Source organism: Rhinoderma darwinii, chromosome 10 (genome assembly GCF_050947455.1).
Source record: "Rhinoderma darwinii isolate aRhiDar2 chromosome 10, aRhiDar2.hap1, whole genome shotgun sequence".
Taxonomy (NCBI): domain Eukaryota; kingdom Metazoa; phylum Chordata; class Amphibia; order Anura; family Rhinodermatidae; genus Rhinoderma; species Rhinoderma darwinii.
The window spans coordinates 54,572,788-54,595,725 of NC_134696.1; the positions used below are offsets into that span (position 1 = coordinate 54,572,788).

Here is a 22,938-nt window from a genome sequence, read left to right on the forward strand (position 1 = left end):
TGTTCACCAGGGAACGCATGTTTTGTCCACAGATCAATACAATTACCCTATTCCCTACCCCACCCAGACTTACAGGCAGGATATTCTGACAGGGCAGCCTAAGGAGACCACTACTATATGAACAAGCACTGATTTTTAATGAAGAGTTATTGGGCCTAACATGAGTAAAGGCCCTTTTACACTGGACGATATAGAACGCTCCTGATAATTGCCCTGTGTAAACATCTGCTGATCGTATCCTTTCAAGAAAGTAAAATATTATCGTTGTCGGCAGCACATCTCCCGACGTGCTGCCGACATGATAATAACATATGGGGAGGAGCGATCAGAGTAACGACCGCTCGTCCCCATACATAGGGACAGGAGCAAACGAGCGCCGATCAACGATGTCTCGCTGATCGGCGCTCGCTGCACCGGCTTAATATCGGCAGGTGTAAAAGGGCCTTAACGCACCTGTGAAGCTGTGTAAGGTCTGTCTGTACAACATACCCTCCATGCTGGAAATGGCACCAGAGTTTCTCAGCAGGGACATTTACACTGCCCGATCTGCGCCATGCAAACGAGCGCCGATCAACGAGACAGCTCGTTGATTGGCGCTCGTTTGCTCCTTTCACAGGGAGCTAGTATGGGGACAAGCGATAATATTTTCAGTATTTAAAACGATACAATCAGCAGAAGAATGAGCGTTTGCTCATTCATTATTGCCCAATTATCGGGAACGCTCATTTGCACGATAATTGGCCAGTGTAAAAGGGCCTTTACTGTACCTAGTGCTCCGACCTTTGTCAGGCATCACAGAAAGATTTCAGATTAGCTGAAGTTATTAGAGATGAGGCATCAACGAAGTCAAAATGGTTCTTTCATATGGAGCGTAACTTCCATGCAATGCCAAACTGGCACAATGTTGAGGCCACAGTGGGTTAAGGCAATTTAATAAACCCTGTAAAAACCTTTTACTTTTCGTCTGATATAACTGGTCACCAGGACTTCCCCTAAGCCCTCTCTTTTGTAAAGTACTAGACTGTAACTGGTACTTCCCTCAGTAAGCTCATTGCAGCCCTACAATGAGTCATGTTATACTTTATCGTCAATGTCAAGTCCCTTATCACCATCCCAACAGCAATATTGTTCTCCAAACCTTATGTATATTGTATAGCAAAGAATACCCCACTTATCCCACCCAAGACCACAACTTGTTATTAGTAACGTTATAATGCTATAATGTATCCAGACATCGGCAACCCTGCATGAGTATTTCAGCTATGTGGGAGTAAGTGATTAGTAATGTCTTAGTCTTCTTAAATTGAATGGAACTAAAAGATAATCTGAGTCACGTTGAACTGCAAGAATGTCATAATTAGGGTAGAAACTGTTGGAAACAATATTCATCTTTATTTCCACTCAGGAGCGTAATAATTTGTAGCTGGTGTTGACATAGCTGCAAAATGATCTGTCCTATATTTTGTAGGGGTTTCATTTAGCTGTAGTAATAACATACAGAACATTATACCAATAGCTATGTGATCTATACAGTGTAACTATGCAGACGGGCAGAAAAGACAGAGACATAAGTTAAAGCTCCTGGGCCACAATGAAAAATCTGTTACAGGGCCCCCACCTACCATGTGACCTTTTTAATTCTGGTGTCTTATGTGCAGTGCCCGACTTCTTCCTCTATACTCCCTATAGCTACTCCCCTGGATACATCCAATAATCACCCACTGCTCATTGACATGTACATCTATATACTACTGGGAACAGAAATGTTGCAGACCGGGAAGGAGAGGGATCTAGCGACCACGGAGGGGAGAATAGCTTCTTGGTTAAAACCAAATGTGAAGAAGTAACATTTAAACTGTAACTAAACTTTCAACAAACTTCTGACACGTCATAGTGACCTGTCAGAAGTTTTGATCAGTCGGGGTACGAGCACTGAGACCCCCACCGATTGCTAATACGAAGCGGCAGAAGCGCTCGGGCGAATGCTGAGCCGCTTAGTTTCTGAACGGCTTTTCTCGGAAAGCCAATGTAACGGTATACAGGCCCATATACTTTCTATTGAGTCTGTACACCGTTACATCGGCTGCTTGTTTTTAGCGATCGGTGGTGGTCTCAGTGCTCGAACTCCCACCAATCAAATCTTCTGACATGTCACTATGACATATCAGAAGTTTTTTGAAAGTTTAGTTACGCTTTAATAACAAGATATCAATATAAATACAGTATAGATATAAAATATTGACAGCAGTGTAGAAAGGTAATAAAAGGCTAAGCGGTCTATGCAGTGATAATGGCCCAGAGATATAAGGGGCCCAGTGTAACATAAGAAAAGTTACAAACCCTTGCTCTGGAGGACTCAACGTGACCATGTATTACATTGACATGATTCATTTGAATGGGCACAATGTAAGGGTATGTGCACACACACTAATTACGTCCGTAATTGACGGACGTATTTCGGCCGCAAGTACCGGACCGAACACAGTGCAGGGAGCCGGGCTCCTAGCATCATACTTATGTACGACGCTAGGAGTCCCTGCCTCTCCGTGGAACTACTGTCCCGTACTGAAAACATGATTACAGTACGTGACAGTTCTCCTGCAGAGAGGCAGGGACTCCTAGCATCGTACATAAGTATGATGCTAGGAGCCCGGCTCCCTGCACTGTGTTCGGTCCGGTACTTGCGGCCGAAATACGTCCGTCAATTACGGACGTAATTAGTGTGTGTGCACATACCCTTAGGGTATGTTCACACGGCCTATTTACGGACGTAATTCGGGCGTTTTTGCCCCGAATTACGCCCGAAAATAGCGCCTCAATAGCGCTGACAAACATCTGCCCATTTAAAGCAATGGGCAGACGTTTGTCTGTTCACACGAGGCGTATATTTACGCGCCGCTGTCAAATGACGGCGCGTAAATAGACGCCCGCGTCAAAGAAGTGACCTGTCACTTCTTTGGCCGTAATTGGAGCCGTTCTTCATTCACTCCAATGAATAGCAGCGCCAATTACGGCCGTAATTGACGCGGCGTTCAAGCGCCTGCACATGCCGGTACGGCTGAAATTACGGGGATGTTTTCAGGCTGAAACATCCCCGTAATTTCAGCCGTAACGGACGCCCTCGTGTGAACATACCCTAATACTACATATCTCCTGCAGTGATTGAAATGTGCGGCCAAGTGCAAAGTTCCCGTCAATAACAGCAGATCCCGTGCATCCTCATTTGGAGGAGAGGGACAACCCTTTTTAGCCCTGCATGATCTACTTCACAAATACTCGCAGATAGTGAAGTATGTGAGTGACCACTGTTTCCATCCTTGGTCATAATGTGGGGCATATTACATCAGGTTGGGATTGCATGCTAAGCATCCACGATCTGAACTGTCTACATGTGCATATAGTGTGGAACCTAGAGATCATTTTCAGCAATTTATTTCTTTAATCACACTAAGGCCCATTTCACACGTTGCCGTTTTGGTAAAGATTTTTCTGTGCATTTTTTAAAATGTAATCTTATGCCAGTATTGTAATATTAGATTTTAGGAGTTTATAGGCTAACCACCCTAATTTCCAGGGATAAAACGAGACAATTAGGGATGACTTTATGACGAATACTAATGTAAATAAATACCTTCTGTGTGCAATTCTGTGGAATATGTTGGTGTTATATAAGCAATGGGAAATAATAAGTGAAATTGTAATGATAATCCCCATTGTTATTATGAATAATGTTTGGCTTTATATACCTAAAGGCTTAGATACATCTCCATAAATATGTACACACGCAGCAGATTTGTTGCAGAAATTTCTGCGAAAATCTGTTCTATACATGTGAACGCAGAATGTGCATGGATTTTTACAAACCCCATTCAGAGGTAACAAACGCAGGAAGTTATGCAACAATTCCACCATGTGTGAACATACCTGTATAGGTCGCTGCTCTGTTGCCTTATGCTATTTAACTTCATGTGATCTGCATGTAATTTACTTGTCTTTGTGGTTGCTTATTACAGGTGATACTTTATTTCAAATGGCTGAAGTACATCGGCAAATCCAAGTCCAGCTGGAGGAAGTTGTAAGTACTTTCTATAGTATTTTCTATTAACAGTTCACATTAAAAAGGGTCTTCTGGTGTTGGATCACTCCACCATACCCCCCAAATTCCAAGACAGGGCAGGTGAACTTGAAAGAGGTGGCATGGTAGTTCAGTGGTTGGCACTGTTGTCATGCAGCACTGTGGTCCTGTGTTGTTATCTGGCCAAGGACAACATCTGCGTGGAGTTTGTATGTTTTGTCCGTGTTTGCGTGAGTTTTCTCCTACACTGGAAAAACTTACTGATGGGTGATTTGGCCCCAGTGTGTCAGGTAAGGCCAGCCCTATGGGAAATAAAATGTTCTTTTTACATAGTGGAGGGAAGTTTGGTCAGACCTGCAGATTATTATCAGAATAATTACCATAATTACAGATGGAGCTTTATGTTGTGCTGCGTATCCGACCAGTTTATCACTTATGTTGTGTAGCTGCATGGTTGTAGTTATTACAGTATAGTGTCTGTACTGCCATGTTATTACATTTTTTGCTTATATTAAGATGCTTCACATTCAGCTAATGAATTAATGCTTGTTAACTATTTAGGAAATGTATACTATTTATTTTTATTTTGTTTTCCACTGTGGAAACATAGAACATAATGACATAGAGCATGTTTCTGGAGGTTTCTACCTGTGGGCAGTGTCATTTTATGACGTCCCCTATAATAGGGTGCTGCAGGCGCTGCAGTAAATACTTCATCAATAGTACATAGGAATAGCTAGAAAAACAGCTGCTAAACCTAAAGAACATTTATTTATTTAGTTTTTGAGGTAATAAAGCTTCTTCTATAGGCTACATGCACGCAACTGTTTGTATTGTGCCACTCGTAAACAACGGATCTGCAAAACACGGATGGCATACAGATGGCCAGGAATAGGACCTGCTCTGAGTTTTGCGGCCCGGTCCCACGGCCCCCACACAGATCTGTGAAAAATACGGTAGTGTGCATGGAGCCATAGAAAGCATGCTATCCATTAAAAAAATAGAAAGCACACTGACGAAAACTACGGTCGTCTTCGTGTAGCGTTATCAGTTTCAAGCAGAGTGATAGTGATGATTTTTGCTAATCCAGGAAAAGGACATTTCCCAATACAGAAAGTTGTGGTATAGTGCTAAGATCAGGGCCAGCTCCAGGTTTATGTGGGCCCTTGGGTGACAGAAACTTAGTGGGCCCCTTTGCGGGGGAACTCACAGCGGCAATAAAATGGCAGAAAACTGTGTGCCCCCATATTGCAGTTAGGCCCTATTTATGCCCCCTTAAAGAAGTTAGGCTCCCAGTTTGTACCCCCATAAATTTAGTGCCCACTGTAGATAGTGCCACACAGCCCACCCCCAGATAGTGTCACGCAACCCCCCTCCCAAGTAGTGCCACACAGCCCCCTCCCAGGTAGTGCCACATAGCCCCCCTTTATTGTAGTGCCACGCAGCCCGCCCTGGTAGTCCAACACTGTCCATATATGGACAATGTTGTTAGGGGCTACCCCAGAGCCATAGTCTCGGGTAGAGCGCTACTAGCACTCGGCCTGGGACTCCTGCTCGTCTCCTGACATCACTGTTCATGTATGGATAGTGATGTCCAGAGCAGACATGAAATCCTGGGCAGAGCTCTAGCAAAGGCTCTGCTCCAGTACTCTAGCTCTGGGGAAGCCCCTGACATCACTGCCCTTATATGGATAGTGATGTCAGGGGCAATACCAGAGCCAAAGTCCCAGGCAGAGCGCTACTAGCAATCTGCCTGGGACAATGCTCTGCTCCGGACATCACTATCCCGATTTGGACAGTGATGTCAGGGGCTTCCCCAGAGACGGAGTCCCGGAGCAGAGCCGCTTCTAGTACTCTGCCTGGGACTCCTTGTCTCCTCCTGGCATCACTGTCCATATATGGACAGTCATCATGGTCCATATATGGACAGTGATGTGAGGTGCGACCCCAGAGCCGGAGTTTCACTCTGCCTGGGACTCCAGCTCTGCGCCTGACATCACTGTCCAAAGTGCTACTAGCACTGGGAGTCTGTAGCCTAGTAAATGGCAGAGTAAGGAGCTACCTCCCTGCTCCGCCATAGTGTTCAATAGTATCTGCGTCCTAAGGAATGTGGTTCCCCATAGAGGCTGCTAGCGGGGCCACTGGCGGGGGCCGTGACGGTGGGCAGGAGGGCCCCCTCATGCCACAGGCCCCGTAGCAGCCACTGGCGATAGTTACGCCGCCTCCTAGACAGGGGCTCCCTCTAGAAGCAGAATCCATTCGGCAACACTCTGGCCGGGGATTCCACTCCTGGAGGAGGCAGCCCTGGCTAAGATTTTCCATAACTTACTGATCAGTGGGAGTCCTACCACTAGGAACCCTCTAAACCCTATATCGAATGTGCCACATGGTCTTTGGCTTTGCATAGCATTACTCCCGGCCAGGCCCTGTGCAGAGAACTGAAACACAGTCCGATTTATGTGAACTGGGCAGAATTGCAGTTCCTGTGCTGTACCGAGAAAAAAAATCTCAGGGCAGCTGTGCTTTACTATAGTTGCTGCCCCTTCATGATAGTGATTCATGGGAGTCCCAGTGGTTGGTTAGATTCCCTGTGATCAGTAAGTTATTCTATAATTTTCTATGGTGGGGAAAGTCCCTGTTAAGTTGGGAATAACATACATTGTCGGCCAAATGATTGATCCCACCTCACCTACTAACATAAATGTTAAGTGGGGAAAAATAAGCAGCTGTCTATCTGTCCGATCCATGTTTTGATGACAGTTTTAGCTAAATACTCTGTGCTAAAATGTAGCTCCCAAGTTCTAAACCATTGATGGCAACTTTCGGGGGCTAGGATTTATATATATCGCCTTATACTTGTTATATGTATCTCTTTGTAATATTATTATGTAAATTAGTATATACGGGCTCTATTTATCCCCTTCTGTCAAGTAATTTGAATGAAGCCAGTCAGTCTTGGTACTACCTAGGTGACAAATTGAGAATATAGCAGTAAACAGAGGTCTGAGATGTTGTTAAAAGCTTTATTCGAACATAACGTTTCGAAATTGGATAATTATTTTCCACAGGTCCATCAGAAATTTATACAATTTCTAAACGTGTTGTCTGAATAAGCCCTTGTAGCGCTTCTCTTTACAGCTATTTTCTCCATTTGTCACATTGATTTTTGCATTGCTGGTTATCCGGTAGAAGCTGAAGAAGCTTCTGCCACATCATCCACATATACTTTAAAAAACTTCATTAAAGTTGTGCCTGATTTGCACAACCATAATAGTCGAGTGTATCTCCTACACCCCTCATATTCATCCTGTTTACTCCTGCTCGTCTCCTGACATCACTGTTCATGTATGGATAGTGATGTCCGGAGCAGACATGAAATCCTGGGCAGAGCTCTATGGAGCGCTGTGTGGACTTTCTCTCTTTTTGGTATTACCTAGTTCTAGAAAAACAATGGCTGCCATTACATCTACTATAGGGGATTCCTAGAATACTGACTAAATAATCTGCCTAGTTAATGAGGGAGCAGAGAATGTATAACCATATAACTAGGCAGATTTCCTGTTCAGATGTCTGGAAAAGCTGGGCAACAATTCTTATGGGAGTTATAATGGCAGCCATATTGGTTAATCCCCCACCTGGGCAGCGTCTCAACAACTTGACAGAAGAAGATGACACAAAGATTTTTATTTACTGGTGACTGGTTTTCATTGTAAAAAGGTAGATTTTAATAAGACACAAAATAATATATTTTCCACTTTTTTTTTCAGCTAAAACTTTTCCACTCCGAACTCCTGGCTCAACTGGAACACAAGCTGGAGTTAGACATTAAGTATTTAACAGTGCGTAGTTTGCCTTCCGTTCTGTTACATTGTCTATTGTGATACTTGTTCCAACTTCTTGGTATCTGGGGATTGTCACTTTTTAACTGATAGCATTTCCTTCGCTATCCCCAGGCGACACTGAAAAAATATCAAGTTGAGCATCGTTCCAAGTCTGAGTCTATTGAGAAATGTCAGTCAGAACTAAAGAAGCTACGGAAAAAGTGTCAGAACAGCAAAAATCCCCAGAAATATGGAGACAGAGAGGTGCAGGTACAGCCGTATCATAAATCTACCGTAGAACAGTATTCAATATATAGAAATGTCTTAGTAAATGTTACTAAGTCTCATGTGTTAAGATTTGTTAGAAGCTGAGCCACCAATGCTGTAGTCCACATCAAGAGCGGGCATAGCATGTGTGCAACCTTTACAACTATACAGCGGGTATGTTAGCACTGCCACCTCCAAAGAGAGTATTTCTGCAAGAGATTGTGCTAATGATTCCATTGTTCTCAATTATTGGTGGGTTGGCACACAGGTGAGGTATTTTCTGAAGAGCCATGAAGCAGGTGCACTATGACTGGCACCATGTTCTTATCAAATTAACAACTGGAAAGCAAAGGATGCATATACTGTTCTTGCCCAAGGGTCCTTTGTTTTCTGTGTCTGTCCCTGGTACACACCATACACTTGTAGTAAAATATTCAAGGGCTAGGACAGGTGTAAGGAGCTGGAATAGGTAGTAATTTAGCTTTTACTGCGGAATTATGTTTTTCTTTATATTTTGTCAGAATTTCCTCTTCTGTCAAACTCCTAAAACGACTATTCTGAATTTTTTTTCTGTTCTCTTCCATTCATTTTGTTTCTGCTAAAGCTAGATGACAACATGACAATATGGTCACCATAACAGAGATTGTAATTTAGCTTTCCAATAGCTCTGAAGGACAGATGTGCCAAGTTATCCAGTGATACAAGATAGGAGAGCTATGCCATTTGGGGACAGGAGAAGCTGAAGGATAACCCCTTTAGGAGCTGTAATTACAAGCATTGTCATTGTCGCCCAGCTTTCCTTAGAAAGATCTCCACGAAAACGTTAAAATTGGCCATATAATAGAAGTTTGAGCAGTAGCTAAAATTATGTTTGTTCTCCTTTCTGATAAAGCATTTTTCTGTTTTGTTGTGTACAAATCGCATTTTTGCGGAACGGTGTCCCGCTGTCCCGGGAGGTCGGTTCTGTGTCATGTTGTCTACTGTATCTGCGCCCTCAGGACGCAGATACTGTTGAATTCAATGATGAAGCAAGGATACTGTCTGGGGGCAGCTAAGCAGGCATTATACTGTATGGGGGAAGCTATAGGGGCATTATAATTTCTGGGGGTAGCTATGGGGGCATTATACTGTATGGGGGCATTATACTGTATGGGGGCATCTATGGGGCATTATACTGTATGGAGACAGCTATGGGGCATTATAATGTGTTGGGGCAGCTATTTGGCATTATACTGTGTGGAAGGCACTATGGGGTATTATACTGTGTGGGGGGCAGCAATAGGTGTCATTGTATTGTGTGGGGGTCCTATGGGGCATTGTGGTGAGGCATTATGGCAGCATGATACTGTGTTGGCTGAACTGGGTGTGTATGGGTGAGGTTAGAGCCGTGGCTTAACAGGGGAAAAAAATTGCCGCTACATATGCCGCATCAGTTGTCCCTCTTTGCAATATTTAAAAGTTGGGAAGTATGCCATTTATGTATGTAGTATCAATTTTACACTGAAGGCACAGCATGGTAGCAATATCCTGCCTGGTCCTTGGCATCTTGTTGAGGAAATGATGTAACAGACTATTGTTATAGTATAGAGGGTTGCTACAAGACCTACATCTATGTTATATGTTTTAGGAGTCCAGAGGTCTTTGTGGTGTGTGGTTTTTAGATGAGGTCAATCTACCAAGGAGCTGCTGCTGGATGCTACAAAGAAATGTACTTTAAAGGGGTTGTCGAACGTAAATAAAATGTCCTATTAGGCTACATGCACACATTGTGGAATTTGATGCAAAAAATCTGAATCAGAACCACAGGTAAATGCAGGTAATTACACCGGTAAAATCCGAACCGAATAGTTCATTTTTTACGCGTCTTTTAGGTGCGGTTGTTACATTTTTGATGCAGAAATAAGTAAAATACGCACCGCAGGACAATTTACGTACCGAATAATTCTGCAATGTGTAGATGAGATTACTTAAGAACTGATTTACTTTGCTGGCACTGAGGATATTCCGCAGGAAACTACGGATTTGGGTTTAGGGCAAGTGCAAAAAATTGAGGATGGCTCTGAGGGTGTATTCACATGGTGCGGTTTTGCTGTTGGTTTTGCAGCGCGGGCAAAAACTGCACCAAAATAACCGTATGCAAATCGCAGTTAAAATGCATGCGTTTTTTTCGACACGGTTTTCGGACACTCTGCAAAAAACGTGGAAAAACCACACTGTGTGAATGCATCTTTAGATCTATCTCTATCAGATCTATTAGATCAAGGGATAGCCATTGATTTAAATGGACACTGAGTAAGGGTAAAGCCACATGGAGCAGCACTGACGAGGCGGCAATGCGGCCAACAACCGTGCCTGGCACCATGTTCGTGTGCTGGTCAAGTAGCCTGTTAATGGCCGAGTGTTGCTGCAGGTAAAACGGCCCTTTACATGCAAAATCGTGCGGTTATTAATTACACCCTTCTGTGGCCGCATGATTTTGCAGGTAAAGGGCAACCTGCGGTCATTAGCAGGCTATTTGACAGGCGCGCTGAACATGGTGCCTGCGCGGATGTTGGATGCATAGCGTCCTGGTCTGTGCCACTTCGTGTTGCCTTACCCTTATTCTTCATTATCCCTCCCGTGTCACTGCAGGAAAAGTCAAGAATTACATCTAAGATTTCAATGGATACATTTGGATTCAATCTTTTATCTAACCTGCATGACATTTTAAAGATCATAGAGAGAAAGTGGTGATTAGAAATAAAAAAATATTAATGGGGGACAGTAAGAATTACTTTTACTACTATGGAACAATTTCCTGTTCCTAATTCTCGTGTAATACCCCTTTGTTGAAATGTCCGGCTCACCTGGCGTCTTGGTAATTACTGGTACATCTTCTTGATGTCTAATTGGATTCAAGATCCATGTACAAACCTTTCTTTACAGCGGTCTAATATCCTGTCAATGAAATGTTCCATTATGCTGTCCCTTTTTGGTAAGTATTGACAAGTTAAACATGGTCCTATAATATACATTCATTGTAGTTTGCAGATTCTCATCCAGCACAATCTAAAATGTTATTTAACAATTTTGCAGGGAGCTTCAGATTATTCTTTTGACGGGATCTTTCGATTATTTACAGTCGGATTTATTGGAACCATTTTCTGTATAACTGTTGACAGATCAGTTTGAATTAGTCAGCAATGTAGAAATATCCATATACTGCTGCCCTGGATGTGAAAAGGAATCAGACTTTATGTTCAACACAAGTCCCATAAAACAGCCAAATCCCATTAGTAATACCAGGGCTTTGTAATTCATTGAAAACTTGTGCTGGATCCAGGCGATGGCGCATACCAGCGCTTAACTGTTTAGTGTAATGAATGGGAATTGGAGCATTTATGTAGCAGGGCGGCCTAGTGGAACTGTGGCTTATGAGTGAAAGCAAATAAATATAAACAGACGACACACAAAGACGGGGATCAAAGAGCTTCATCCGCAGAACTCAGACTGTGTTCCCTCCGATAAATCAGTATGCGTGGCTAACCGACAATGAAAAGGGAATGCTCAAAGCAGCCAGCCAGCATACAAAGTGCATGGATATAGGCAGGAGGGGACATTTAATGTCTGTTTATCGGGATGATGCTAGTCCTTGTAAAGCAGCCGAGCTAATACTAAAAACTGATGCCAGGAAACCACTGAGCAGCAGCTGGAAAAGCTTCATAACGGAGACAATTGTACTAATATGTTGTAAACTACTAAACACAGAAAACAATTTGGCCTCCTCCACACTCACTTCTTTTCTGCGTTTTAAACTCATGTAAAAAAGGCATGCATTTTAGACGTTTTTTTATGGCGCTTTTGAAAGTGATATAGACAAGCCTATGGAAAAATCACCGGACCTAGAGCATGATGCATTTTGTAAACACAGAACAAAGACACTGACCCAAAAAAGGATGTTCCGCAACGTATTGCGCAGCATTATACAGTAGTAGCAGAGATTTGAACAAATCTCATCCACATGCTGCGTAAAAAATTAGCCAAAAAAAAACAATAAATTAACCTGCGTTGCGATTTTTTAATTTGCAGCATGTTAATTTATTCTGCGCAATCGCTGCTTTTCTTTTGTGTTTTCCCCTTGAATTCACTGGGGAGGTAAAACCCGCAACAAATAGCAGATGTTGCGATTTTTGCGGCGGAAAAGCAGCTATTCCGTCGCACAAATCGCAACACAGAAAAAAATAAAAATAATACTTACCCAGATCTCTCCGCTTCTGCGTATGGCACGGCCTCCAGGGATGAGGTTTCACAGGTTGCAGTGGTCACATGGGATGAAATGTCAGCCTGCAGGACGTCAGAGGGACGCATGGCTATGGGTACGTTTAATTTTTTTTTTTACATTCTGTTTACCGCATCGGGCATTCAGTCCAAAAAGCTGGACTACAATTTGGTGCGGTTTTTCATCCGGAATTCTCTGTGGGGACGAGAGGGATATGCTGTGTGCTTTTACGCAACATATCCACCCTGTGCGAACATACCCTAATGGGCCAGAACAATACCACAAACAAAAAAGCATTTGGGCAAATTCATTAATAATGGCTAAAGAAAGAGGTGTTAGGCTGAGGATATGCCAAATATTTTAATGATGCACACACTGATAGATTTTGCACATCTAGGCGCATGTCAGACTCCTTTCCCTTATTTACAGCAAGAAGGGTATTTTTTGCCACAAAACTTGATAAATCTGGCGCATTTCATAACTCAATAAATCCACGACCATTTTCTACTCATGCGATAAGCCATGAATTTTTAGGGACTGGAAAACCCCTTAAACTCCATATGGGGCATCCACTTGGGTCTTTTTATATTTTAAAATAATGTGCCTGGAGACACTAGAGTTTATAAAATCATAAAATAATGTAATTTATTTTATGATTTTAGAAATGCTAGTGTCTCCAGTCACTAAATTGTTTAAACTCTCTACTCACTGTCCCTTGGTTTATTTTTCACTACAGTGCTCCGCTCCTGACTTGCCTAAGTAGAGTCATGCGCTATTGAACATTTTATTCCCCTTTTTTCCCACCCATTCACCAAAGAAAGACACTTGGCAACCGAGGTTGGATGTGAAATGGCCACAGCAGCCGTTTATTAATTTACATTGTTTTGAAAAGCAATTTAATCCGAAACATTCGGATAACTACTTAGGAATTCAACCAGAGAATTCTACCTATAATTCACAAGACCCAACATGGGTCAGAATCAGTAATAACAATCAACATTAACACTAATCAGAGCAGGGGAAGTCCTTGAAGCCATTTTTCCAGTTTTTTTCTTTAAGTTAGCCATCTGCAAACCACCACCAACTATTTACCTCTAGCTGTAAACCAGCTCGGAGGCACCGCTCACCTCTGCAGATGGCTCCAACCACCAGAAGACCACTTCAAAGGGATAACACCCTATGAAGTCTTCAAATTATATATCTTTTTGGGGGACGCATACCCCCGATGCGACCCCCCCACCATTTCGTACTGACCAACCTCAAGGACTCCCCCCGCCACAGTGAAACAGGCCTTGACCACCTTAAGCCTGTGAGTCCCTCCAAACCACCAACGCCCTCTCAATTCCTTCTGCTAGTGCCAGGCTCCACAAATCAATCCCAACCTCGGTCAAATGCACTCCATCACTCCTCCAATAATTCCCTTCTGACACCAAATCCCGGTGCCGGACACAAATGCCCCCGTTCTTAGCCACGAAACGTGACAACGCCCGGTTTACTTTAATGCGGGCTTTGTTAACCCTCTCCACTGACCTTGCCAATCGCCAATGCCTTCTCGGGACTATGTCCGACCAAACTATGACTAAGCGTGGATAAGATGCCCATAAACACAACATATCGTGTTTTATATCCCGCACTAACTCACGAAAAGGGCGCACCCCCAGATCGTTCCCCCCCACGTGTAAAACCAGGACTTCCGGAACCCTATCTAACTGAGAATATGTCTGAAACTTGGTCAATACCCGGCTCCATAACATACCTCGGAATCGCAGCCAATGTAAAACCGCATCCAGCCGCGGAATGCGTAGCTGATGGCCATCGGAGCCAACGTCTGCCCGCAGGGCCCCCAATGCACATAAGAGTGTCCTAAAAGCCACACCAAGCAAGGGTGCTGATTTGAAATGAAAAGGACAGGCACACGCACATGTAAGCCGATCTATGCAAATAGCAATATAAACTTACAACAAATGAGGGCGCACGTAAGTCCGAAACCTGTTGGACTCCCAACGGCCAATGCGACGCACAGCCTCGCCGACCCGAAAACGAGTGAGAAGAGTAAGACCCATAACCGACTCCGACCTCAGCTAAGCATTTTTTAAATACTGCACCAAATTGATTTCTGGACAAAAATGATCCATTTTTGTGACGGAGCAATGGCAACTCAGGCACCCCTACCCATGGCTTGAAAACAAGCATACAAGCGACCGGACACATTGTCGACCCCGGGAGGGCAAACAACACTATTCGCTTCCCCCGACCCAATTTATCAGTCTTGGACCGCCGCAAAAACAACTCGAGTCTATCCTCTTAGAGCCCCACATCTTCCCGTCACAATCCCCTTGCCCGCACTGCACTAGGAGAAACCAACTCACCAATTCTGAGTGCTCCAAAGAACGCTAGAGAAAAAGCTAAACGAAACAACTCAACTTCAAAAGGCGAATTACAAACAGCCCAACGAACCGAGGAGAGTAAAAGACACGGGTCGCCTCTGATCTGCCTCAGCCCTGCCGCGACGCAAACCCTTCAAAGCTTGCCCTACCAAAAAATACTTTGACATCCCGAAAAACCCGTAATTTAAAACCAAAAGCCAACGCAGTGACGAAACGATTAACCTTAGTCAGGGAAAACCCCGCCTCCCAAGCATCCCCCAACCAATACAATAATGCCACCAACCTGTCTTGATCCATGCTGACGTTACCCAAACCTCTTACCCACTCTTCCCACTGCCTCCAACAAGCAGAATAAGTACTCCAAGTCGCACTCGCCAACGACTTTTGGATCAACCGTTCCACGGAACTGAAACCAGATCCCAGAGATGTTCCGGACAAGCCAAAACTAGCAGATCCGCTCCCGGTGCCAATTGACGGAATCGATCCCACTGCGAGCGAGAAAGAGCGTCAACGATACAATTGTGAACCCCCGGCACATGCACCGCAACCACCCACGTATTCAAGGACAAGCACACCAGGACTAAGTGTCGCAACAACTGAACCACAGGAGGAGAAGATGCCGATACGTTATTAATCGCTAACACCACCCTTATGTTATCAAAGTGGAAACAAACCTTTTTATCCCTGAGCCTATCCTCCCAAATGGTCACCGCAACCACGATAGGGAACAGCTCGAGCAGGGCCAGATTGCGTGTAAGACCACTGACCACCCAGCTAGCCGGCCAGCTCCCCGCACACCATTGACCTCCCCATACGCACCAAAACCGCCTGACCCCGCCGCGTCATTAAAAAGGTCCAACTCACTCGTATCCTGTACCGGCGACATACATAAAGATCTACCATTATATTGACCGAGAAAATTGTCCCAGACCTGAAGATCAGCCCTGTGCTCCTCCCCGATCCTCACAAAATGATGTACCCATCGCCTACTAAAAACTCTATCCATTGGCATAATCCGACAGGCAAAATTCAACTTCCCCAGCAGAGACTGGAAATCGTGCAAAGTGATCTTCTTTAAACGACAGGCCCGCCGCACCTCCTGACCCAATGACCTTAATTTATCCTCGGGAAGTCTACACTCCATCGCAACCGAATCAATCTCGATCCCTAAAAAACAGATGGTGGAGACAGGGCCCTCAGTCTTTCCAGGCGCTAGAGGAATCCAAAATTCCTTCGCAACTTTTTGCAAGGAATACAATAAATTACCGCAAATAGGCGAACCCCTAGGGCCGACGCACAAAAAATTGTCAAGGTAATGTATCAAAGAATCAACCCTGGCTATGCCCTTCGTCACCCATTCCACGAAGCTACTAAACGCCTCGAAATATGCGCAAGAAAGGGAGCACCCCATAGGAAGACACCTATCCACATAAAACCCCCTGTTCCAGAAACAATCCAACAGCCGTTGGCTCTCTGGATGGACTGGCAGCAAACGAAAAGCCGCCTCAATGTCAGTTTTTGCTAACAACGCGCCAGGCCCCGCCTCACGATCTAACACCACTGCCTTGTCAAAGGACGTATAAACTACCGGGCATAAATCATGATCGATCCCATCATTCACCGACGACCCCCTGGGAAAAGACAAATGCTGAATCAAACAAAATTTGTGGGGCTCGCGCTTTGGCACAATTCCCAAGGGGGATACCACTAAATTCTCTATTGGCGGATCAACGAAGGGCCCCGCCATGCGACCCAACGAAACTTCCTTAAAAAGTTTGTCCGAAACGACCTCCGAGTGCAAATAAGCCGACTTAAGATTGCGCCGTGTAACCGGAACCTCATAAGGAGGAGGAGGAATAACAAAGCCAAAACAAAACCCCTCATAAATTAACTTGGCCGCAACCCTATTTGGGCATTCATTTAGATACGGGGCCATCTTTTCCACCCTCACCGGCGACAACCCCTTGACCAGTTGAGGAGGACTGCTTACCTGACCACCTCCCTTTTCGCATACATTTGGCAGCCCCGTGCGAAGATCCGTTACATTCCGAACACACATGCTTAAATTTACATGTAGCCCCAAACTTACACTGGCCATCATTGAATTGCCAGCAAAACCCGAGTTTTGACCCAGAACTCTGCCCGGCCTTGCTAGACTGACCTCCTTGGCCAACGCTCCCGGGAAAGGACTGCTTAACCGGAGCCGTCACCCTCAACCAAAGCGCAATATCCTTCTGGTCCCACCGAATCGCTGGCCAGACCGCCTTCCGCTGGCGAAATTGCTCATCGTACCGCAACCACACCTGACCCCCAGCCTCACCGATGGCATCGAAATAGCAAAATAACGCCGAGCAATTCTCAGGCGCCTTTTCCCCGATCACACTAGCCAAAATAGCAAAAGCTTGTGACCAATTGACGAACGTCTGCGGGATAAGCCTATACTGCCGACGTTCTTCTTCCTCCTTTTTACTCTCATCCCGCTTGCCCTTATCCAAATTGAATTTTGCAAGCGGCAGAAGAGAAAAAATTTCCACGTACTCGTCTTTCCAAATCCGCTCGCGAACCTCCTGTTTAAGGTGGGCCCCTAAAGGACCCTCGAAACATACGTAAACCTCGCCACGAGCACGATCATCAAACCGAATTCTATCCCCATCCTTCTGCGCCTCGGTTTGAACTGACACAGAGACCGCTTCCCTGGACGCCCCCAAAACTTCCCCTACCATGGGACGCGACTGTATCACCCCCAACATCTCGAGGACCTTCCCAGACTACCGCCGGGGATCCCGCCGGAACTACAGGCGCCGCAGCCCTATCTAAGCGCCCGACTAACTCCCGCAAACAACCCACTAAATCCGATAAGCCATCGCACCCGGTAACGCCACTACCGACGGCCGATACCTCCGCGCTCGCTGCCCCACCCCCGACTCCCGACATAAAAATTGCTGGATACGGCAAAGACGGATTTACACACTCACCAGGCTGCCCAGGCGCTGTGTTCCCGCCAGCCAGAGAATCCTGACCGCGCTGAGACTCGTCCAACTCTCCATCTTCCAGGTCTTCTCTCGTTGACGACTGGCAATCGCACCGACATCTCCGACACGGAGACCCTGGCATGCTAACAGATGGGCCGGCGACCTGCCGCCCGACCGCAGGGACCCAGACTTCCGACCGGACCTGTTGCCTCATCGCCGCTGATGATCTAGGCGTCCTCCCTGAAGATCTCGAGGAAGCCAGCCACCTGGCCGGAACATCACCATGCGGGGCGGCCGTGGACTGCTCCCTGGACACGGCATCTGAAGGAGGTGGCGTGACAGGGAGCCCGGCCTGCGACTCCCTGTGGACCGCCGAGCACCGTCGCGGCTGGGGATTCCTGCCACGACGCAGGACCAATGGAGGAGGCAGCCTTCCCAGCTGCCTGGCCTGCAGCGTCCTTAGAAGGGCTCCCCCTGCGACGCCGGGCCCGCGGGACCACCTCTGGACTGAGTCTCTCTGGTGGGCGAGACCGCCGGGAGCGGCGGGGTGACCGTGCCTGAGCAACCGCCGCTCCAGATGACGCCCTCTGCTTTATCTCAGCAGGAGCAACAAGTATCGACTCCCCCCCCGGCCGCCATGTCACCAGCACTAGAGAGGGGGCCGGGGGAGGGGAGCATGTCCGCCCTACAGCAGAAACGGAGCACCGGGCTCGGCGTGAAGTTGGGCCAGCCTGCGGCAACCTGGCCAGCGCCACAACGGTCTCCTCAAGCCACCCCGGACCGTGAAATTCATCTGCAGCACGCAGCTGTTCCAGCATGCTCACAGCAGACGCCATGGCACAGGTAAGAGCAGGGGCAGTGGGAGCTTATGTTTTTACCTTTTTCTTCCTCCCGCTGCTTCCGGCTCAATGCCGAAAACAGTGGGAAGAACAGATACCTGCACCCTACCTCCTCCCTTCCCCAACTCCTCCTTGTCCTCCTCTGCACTAACCCTTTCCTTCCCAATTAATTAACCCCTTCCCTCCTATGGCAGTCATGGAGGCTTTCCCTTAAGCCCTCCGTGCTGCCGTACAGCCTCTTCTGGAATATCTGCTATGCCCTACTCTCTCGCTTCAGGCAGACTGCTGCTGATGTGTTGCGCTGAGCGTCACAGTGACGTGGACACGCTGAGCGCAGGCAGCTCAAGGGACATGGATAACGTTGTGGCGGGTGGGGCTGGGATGGTGACAGGGAGGGTCCGGGGCACGTTGGGCCATGGTGGGACATTTTTCAGACCTCCCGGGACAGCGGTGAAAAACCTGGACTGTTCCGCCGGATCCGGGACGGTTGGGAGCTATGTGTATGTCTGATTGTCTGTCCTGTCTGTATGTCGTGTGTGTGTGTCCTGACTGTGTGTGCCCTGTATGTCTGTCCTGACTGTGTGTGTCCTGTCTGTATGTCGGGTCTGTAAGTCATGTGTGCGTGTGTGTCCTGTATGTCTGTCCTGTCTTTGTGTCCTGTCTGTGTGTCCCGTTTTTTTGTTCTATCTATGTGTCCTGTCTATGGGTGTCTTGTCTGCGTTTAACATTAGTGGGGGAGGTGTCATAGAGATGAGGTCTGAACAGACAGTGGCAGTTGGTGAGGCGCCATTTTGACTGATAAGGAGTTCCTGGTAACACAATGAGGGAGGAATCCCTGAGTGAAATTGGATTTTCCTTGGCAGCACCATTGATTTCTGTCCGATATAATGTCTGGGAATACCGGAGTCCTTGACAATAAGATATAGGAACAGATTCTGCTGCGGCTGCATAGGAGAAGTGTCCTCCCTGTTCAAGGGGTTTTCCCATCAGTGACATTTATGGCATATCAACAAAATATGCCACAAAATGTCAGAACGATGCGGGTCCTACACTATTGGACCCGCACCTATCTCTGGAACCCCCGAAACCCCATTCTACCTTTCTCGGTTCCCGCTGCCTCCTGGGCCACATTGTAATTTCCGACCATGTAATCAGGAAAATAGCATAGCTCACTGAGCTACATTGTTTCCGTAGCTCCCATAGAAGTGAATGGCAGTTATGGAAGCAGCTTAGCACGCAAACTACGCTGTCTCCGTAACTTCAATTCACTTCTATGGGAGTTACGAAAACAGCGTTGCTCAGCAATTTTCGACCATGTAATCAGGAAGTGGCCCGCTTCCTCATTTCAAGCGCCTGGAAGTGTACATATGTCATGAAAACCAAAAGTTGAAGCAATCTCCTGTGTTCATTTCTGGATTCATAGCAAGCCCCAGTTAGGCCATGTTCAGACGTGGTGGAATTTTTCCGTGCAAATGTTGGTGCAGATTTGGGGCAATTACGCAACGAATCTGCACCTACATTTGCATATTTGACAGGTAATTCAGACGTTGCAGATATCACAGCAGACTTGCCACAGATTTCCGTTTTTGCATTGCAAAGGCTGAAATCCGAAGTGAAATTCCGCTTCTTCTCCGCAACATAATGAGCATGCTGCGGAGGGGAAATTCTGCACCGCAGCCTAAATTCCGCACAGTTATTTTCCGCAACGTCTGAACTAAGTTTCCTAAAAATGTATAGTAACAAATGTAAAAAACGGCTGCAGCAGAATTCCACCGCGGACTATCCACAGCGGAATTCAACAGCAATTCCGTCACATCTGAATGTGCCCTAACAAGCTGAACAGATGATCCATTTAAGACAGACTGGTTGCTAAGGATTCACTCCCTGACAGCTATAGCTTTGGAAATGTGGATGACAGTCAGTAACTCCTAGGTTACTAGTCAGGTACAGATAAAGGCCATTTTACTGGGGTCAATTATCGGGCAAACGAGTGTTCATATGAACGCTCATTCCCAATCATTGCCCTGTGTAAATAGGGCAACGATCAGCTCGTTCATTGGCTGATCGTATAGTTTATGCAGCAGAAAATATTATAGTTGTTGGCAGCACATCTCCCGGTGTAAACTGCATGGGGACGAGTTTAGTAACGATCACTCGTCCCCATTCATTACTGATCATAGCTCCTTGTGAAAGGAGTAAACAAGCGACGTTTAACAAGCTGTCTCGTTAAACGGTGGTCGTTGTTACAGTCAAAATTGGCCGGTGTAAAAGGACCCTTACACAGGACTTCAGTCAAAGACCAAATTGCCACTGAAGCACTGAAATGAGGCAGAGAGGAGCAGGGAGGATTAGCAGTACTCAAACCAAACAAAGTTTCTTTATCTCTTATTGCCATATTAACCGCAGTTTTCGTAAAAAAATAATAAAAAACATTTGCCATCAAGATTTATATTGTTTGACCTTATTTGACCTGGTGACCAGTTATGGTCTTTAGCCCCTTAACGACATCCAACGTACTAGTACGTTGTTGTCGTTAAGGCCTTAACGCAACACAAAGATACACTGATACATTGGTGTCATAATCTAAATAAAGTGTAAAAATAAACGTTTCAAGTTAATAAAAACAAACACTGCCTTTTTTCCTATAACAAGTTTTTTATTATAGGAAAAAAATGAAAACGTTAAAAAAAAAAGTACAAATATTTGGTATCGCCGCGTCCGTAATGACCCAAACTATAAAACTATAATGTTATTTTTACCACCTGGTGAACACTGCAAACAAAATTTATAAAAACCAATGGCAGAGTCGCTATTTTTTTATCACCACCTCTTCGCAAATCATGGAATAAACAGTACCACAAAAAACAAGCCCTTTCACAGCTTTTTCGACTGAAAAAGTGATTTTATTGTGCAAACTCTGCAAAACTTAAAAAAAACTGTCATTTATAGCACATGGTGAACACTGTAAAAAAGAAAAAAGAATAAAAACCATTGACAGAATTGCTGGTTTTTGGTCACCTTGCGTGCAAAAAAATTGAATAGAAAGTGATCAAAAATTGCGAGTACCCCAAAATGGTACCAATGAAAATTACAGATTGTCCCGCAACAAATAAGCTCTCACACAGCTCCGGTGGAGAAAAAATAGAAAGTTATGGCTTCCAGAACATGACGACACAAAATGTTCAGAGTACGTTCCAAGAGGGGGATAAGATCAGGCACCATTTATCAGTGCGACACTGGCCACATATCTGCGGATTATTATTTTTTTACCGCTTTATTATACCCTGTTAATATACCTTGATGTACTTTGCCCAGCCTACATATGCCCCCACATTATAAACTGAAACCAGCAAAACCCCAAACAGAACAACTACCAAGCAAAATCTATGCTACAAAACCCAAATGGCGCTCCCTCCCTTCTTAACATTTTGCACCATCCGCTGCGAATTAATTTCTAATGAAAAAATACCTGTGGGGTCAAAATGCTCACTACACCCGTTACAATGCCTTAGGTGTCACTACTTGGGGGTTTATTTTACTATTTGATCTCAGAGCCCTGCCATTGTGGACCAATGCTGCGAAAATCACCCAAAATAAACCTCAAGTGCGCATGGTGCTCTTCACTTCTGAGCCCTGTCCTATGTCCAGACAAATGATAAATACCTTGAGGGGTGTAGTTTATAAAATGGTGTCACTTCTTGGGTGCTTCCACTGTACTCTGGTACCTCAGGGTTTTGCAAATGCAACATGGAGCCCAAAAACCAAGCCAGCAAAATCTGCATGCCAAATAGCGCTCCTACCTTTCTGAGCCCTGCTGTGTGTCCAAACAGCAGTTTATGACCCCATATGGGGTAGTGCCGTAATCGGGTGAAATTGCTTTTCAAATGTAGGGGTGCTTTTTCTCCTTTCTTCCTTGTAAAAATTAAAAATTATTTTAAATTTCACACCATAATTTCACTGAATTCAGCAAAAAGCCTGTGGGGTCAAAATGAATACTATACCACTTGATAAATTCCTTGAGGCCTTTAGTTTCTAAAATGGGGTCACTTTTGGTGGCTTCCACTGATATGGTCCGGCAGGGGTTTTGCACATGCGACATGGCACCCAAAAACCATTCCAGCATAATCTGCATGCCAAGTAGTGTTCCTGCCTTTCTGAGCCCTGCTGTGTATCCAAACAGCAGTTCATGACCACATGTGGGATATTGCCGCACTCGGGAGAGATTGCTTTACAAATGTTGGGGTGATTTTTCTCCTTTAACCCTTGTAGAAATGAAAAATATTAAAATTTTAGTGGAAAAAATTTGATATTTATTTTCA

The 22,938-nt window shown here is 45.3% G+C and overlaps 1 protein-coding gene across 2 annotated transcripts in view; it reads left to right on the forward strand.

The window, feature by feature from the left end:
* LOC142662070 (BAR/IMD domain-containing adapter protein 2-like) overlaps positions 1-22,938 on the forward strand; it is a 216,472-nt gene that overhangs the window by 126,096 nt on the left and 67,438 nt on the right. For both annotated transcript variants that reach the window (XM_075839945.1, XM_075839946.1), the window contains 3 exons: positions 4,014-4,075; positions 7,843-7,914; positions 8,029-8,166. In XM_075839945.1, the coding sequence (XP_075696060.1) occupies positions 4,014-4,075; positions 7,843-7,914; positions 8,029-8,166 (272 nt within the window). The remainder of the gene's footprint in view (positions 1-4,013; positions 4,076-7,842; positions 7,915-8,028; positions 8,167-22,938) is intronic.